Below are 3,071 nucleotides of genomic sequence, written 5' to 3' on the forward strand. Positions count from 1 at the left end.
GAAGGGAAGGGAAGGGAAGGGAAGGAAAGGAAAGGAAAGGAAAGGAAAGGAAAGGAAAGGAAAGGAAAGAAGGAGAGAAAAGAAAAGAAAAGAAAAGAAGGAAAGAAAGAAAATCTAGGGGTAGGGCCAGCAATCTGTTTTACCAAACCCTGCAGTGATTCTGATGCACACTCAAGTCTGAGAACCACTCACTTGCCTAGGGGAAAACCAGAAAAGACTGAGAACAGAATGAATGAAATGTGTGGGTGTTTATATTTCTTTAACATACAATTCTGAATCAGTGGGGTTCCCAATACGTGGGCTGCAGATATCAAAGTAGGCTGTAGAGTTACAGTAAGGAGGCCACAGATTCATGTGTCATGATTCATGTAAGCAATATAACTTACACTATCTATGTACTGAGATTTTTCAGATATATATGAATGCCACTGTAGTTGATAAGTGCAAATTTTTCTGGGCCCCAGTTTCATTTTCTGTAAAATGGAGGGGTTAGGCTAGAATCTAGTCATTAGATGATTTCTGGAAAAGCTTCCAATCCTAAGAAAAATTAAACAAAATAACCAAGAAATTTTCTCTTTTCTTTTTCTTTCTTTTTTTTTTTTTAAGTAGACTCCATGCCCAACGTGGGGCTTGAACTCACGACCTGGAAACTGAGCGCATGCTCCACCCACTGAGCCAGCCAGGTGCCCCAGGAAATTTTCTATCAATGACACATGGCTGCAGTGCACTTAACTCATGTCCACATTGTTCAATAGGCTAAAAATAATAGTAGCAGTTCCTCACAGGTTTATAGACATTTCTGGCTCATTAAGCACTTACTCCCTTAACCTGGTCCTGTTCACTCCCATTTTATAGATGAGGACCTGACACTCAGAAAGGTTAAGGAACTTGCCCAACAGCTTGGGGCTATTAAGGGATACAGTCAGGACCTAACTTCAAGCCCCAAGACTGAAATTGCCTCTTTACCACTCTGCCTGTAGAGTAATAGAACGTGGGGACATTCTAGGTATTAGAAGAGTGGAATCTGATGCTTACACTTCGGCAGGGCCCACTCTTACTGAAGCAGCCATATCTCCAGCCCATCAAGGAGATGAGGGTAGCTGCAGTGAGTACCTGGGAGAGGAGAGAAGAATGGTAAGAAGAGATTGGGTAATCGACATTTCTAGCTGCCACCTGTGGCTGTTGAAATAGATCAGTTGGACACCTCACAAGGAATTGATGATCCTAGCTTTTCCAGAGGGTTTGGCTTTGACTGTCAGGACCCAATTGGTTGACTAGCCTGATCTGACTCTCTGGATGGCAACATTTACACCCAGCCTTCTAGTCCCAAGCCAAATCCAGCAGCAAGACTTGACAAGTCTTCCTAGAGTCTCCTATTCCTTGGAATTGCTATAGACCTAAGATAAGCTTGCTAGATGAAGCATTCTTTTTTTTTTTTTTAAAGATTTTATTTATTTATTTGACAGAGATAGAGACAGCCAGCGAGAGAGGGAACACAAGCAGGGGGAGTGGGAGAGGAAGAAGCAGGCTNGTGGAGGAGCCTGATGTGGGGCTCGATCCCACAACGCCGGGATCACGCCCTGAGCTGAAGGCAGACGCTTAACCGCTGTGCCACCCAGGCGCCCCCTTTTTTTTTTTAAGATTTTATTTTTAAGTTGGGGCACCTGGGTGGCTCAGTCAGTTGGGTGTCTGCCTTCGGCTTGGGTCATGATCCTGGGGCTCCTGGGATCAATCCCTGCATCGGGCTCCCTGCTCAGCAGGGAGTCTGCTTCTCCCTCTCCCTCTCCTTCTGTGATTTCTGTCTCTCTCTCTAGTAAATAAATAAAATCTTTAAGATTTTACTTTTAAGTAATCTCTACACCCAACGTGGGGCTTGAACTCACAACCCTGAGATCAAGAGTCCCATGCTCTACCAATTGAGCCAGCCAGGCACCCCCAAAATCAAGCATCCTTGCAAAGAAACAAAACACTACTCCCCTACCACCTCCCTGCTCCATCCTGAGGGGTGTTTGGGAAGTTCACACCCAAGGAACTCCAAACACTTACCATGAGGCCTCCTCCCCAGAGCCCAGAGCCCAGCATGGCATGCCTGCCAATGAGGCCCCTCAACAGGTAGGTCACATCCCAGTTAGGAAAAAGGAGCACCAAGTTGGCTCCAGCAGCAAACAGGGCAGTAGTCCCAAGGCTCAGCCCCAGGATGCGGGAGCAGGTCCGTGAGCATGCCATCACATCAGGAGAGGACAGCATCCTGGAACCGATGGATGGAGAGTCATGGTACCTCTGTTGCTGAAAACATCAGGAAGGGGAACACCCATAGCAAGGGTGGGGTGGGGGGAAGAGACTACAGATACTTTCACCTCCCCAGGTCAGATCAAGAAGATCCAAAGAACTTGCTGAAAAACTTTGCCTTTTATAAATAGTCCCCAATGGATAGGATTTAATTGCTCCATTTTCTGCCAACCCCCACTCATCCCATCATATTTTGCTTATACCTCTATACAGCCAGTGATTATTTCTATTTGGACAGGAAAAAATGTTTAAAGGTGTCATCCTTCCTCTTTAAAAGATGTCACTTTAAAGATATCCACTGTCACCACTTCCATTCAGTAGTACAGGAAGTCCTATCCAGTGCAATAAGAAAACAAAAAGAAGCAAAAGTCATACAGATAGGGGGCGCCTGGGTGGCGCAGTCGTTAAGCGTCTGCCTTCGGCTCAGGGCGTGATCCCGGCGTTCTGCAATCGAGCCCCACATCAGACTCCTCCACTGGGAGCCTGCTTCTTCCTCTCCCACTCCCCCTGCTTGTGTTCTCTCTCTCGCTGGCTGTCTCTCTCTCTGTCAAATAAATAAATAAAATCTTAAAAAAAAAAATTTAAAAAAAAGTCATACAGATAGGAAAGAAAGAAGTAAGGTAACATGATTATCCATGTAGAAAATCCAAAGGAGGGGCGCCTGAGTGGCGCAGTTGTTAAGCGTCTGCCTTCGGCTCAGGGCGTGATCCCGGCGTTCTGCAATCGAGCCCCACATCAGGCTCCTCCACTGGGAGCCTGCTTCTTCCTCTCCCACTCCCCCT

The 3,071-nt window shown here is 46.3% G+C and overlaps 1 protein-coding gene across 3 annotated transcripts in view; it reads right to left on the reverse strand.

Annotated features, from left to right (window-relative positions):
• Positions 1–2,678, reverse strand: part of TM4SF19 (transmembrane 4 L six family member 19) — a 5,518-nt gene extending 2,840 nt beyond the window's left edge. The window contains exons 1-3 of one of the 3 annotated variants that reach the window (XM_019796955.1): positions 2,665–2,678; positions 2,047–2,286; positions 1,036–1,113 (exon numbers count right to left, since the gene is read on the reverse strand). In XM_019796955.1, coding sequence (XP_019652514.1) covers positions 1,036–1,113; positions 2,047–2,247 — 279 coding nt within the window. In that variant the 5' untranslated portion in view covers positions 2,248–2,286; positions 2,665–2,678. Of the gene's footprint in view, positions 1–1,035; positions 1,114–2,046 lie in introns of all 3 variants that reach the window. The other 2 variants (XM_034660106.1, XM_034660111.1) reach the window with 2 other exon arrangements.
• Between the last annotated feature and the right edge of the window lie 393 nt (positions 2,679–3,071).

The sequence above is a fragment of the Ailuropoda melanoleuca genome, chromosome 1, assembly GCF_002007445.2.
Source record: "Ailuropoda melanoleuca isolate Jingjing chromosome 1, ASM200744v2, whole genome shotgun sequence".
NCBI classification, from domain to species: domain Eukaryota; kingdom Metazoa; phylum Chordata; class Mammalia; order Carnivora; family Ursidae; genus Ailuropoda; species Ailuropoda melanoleuca.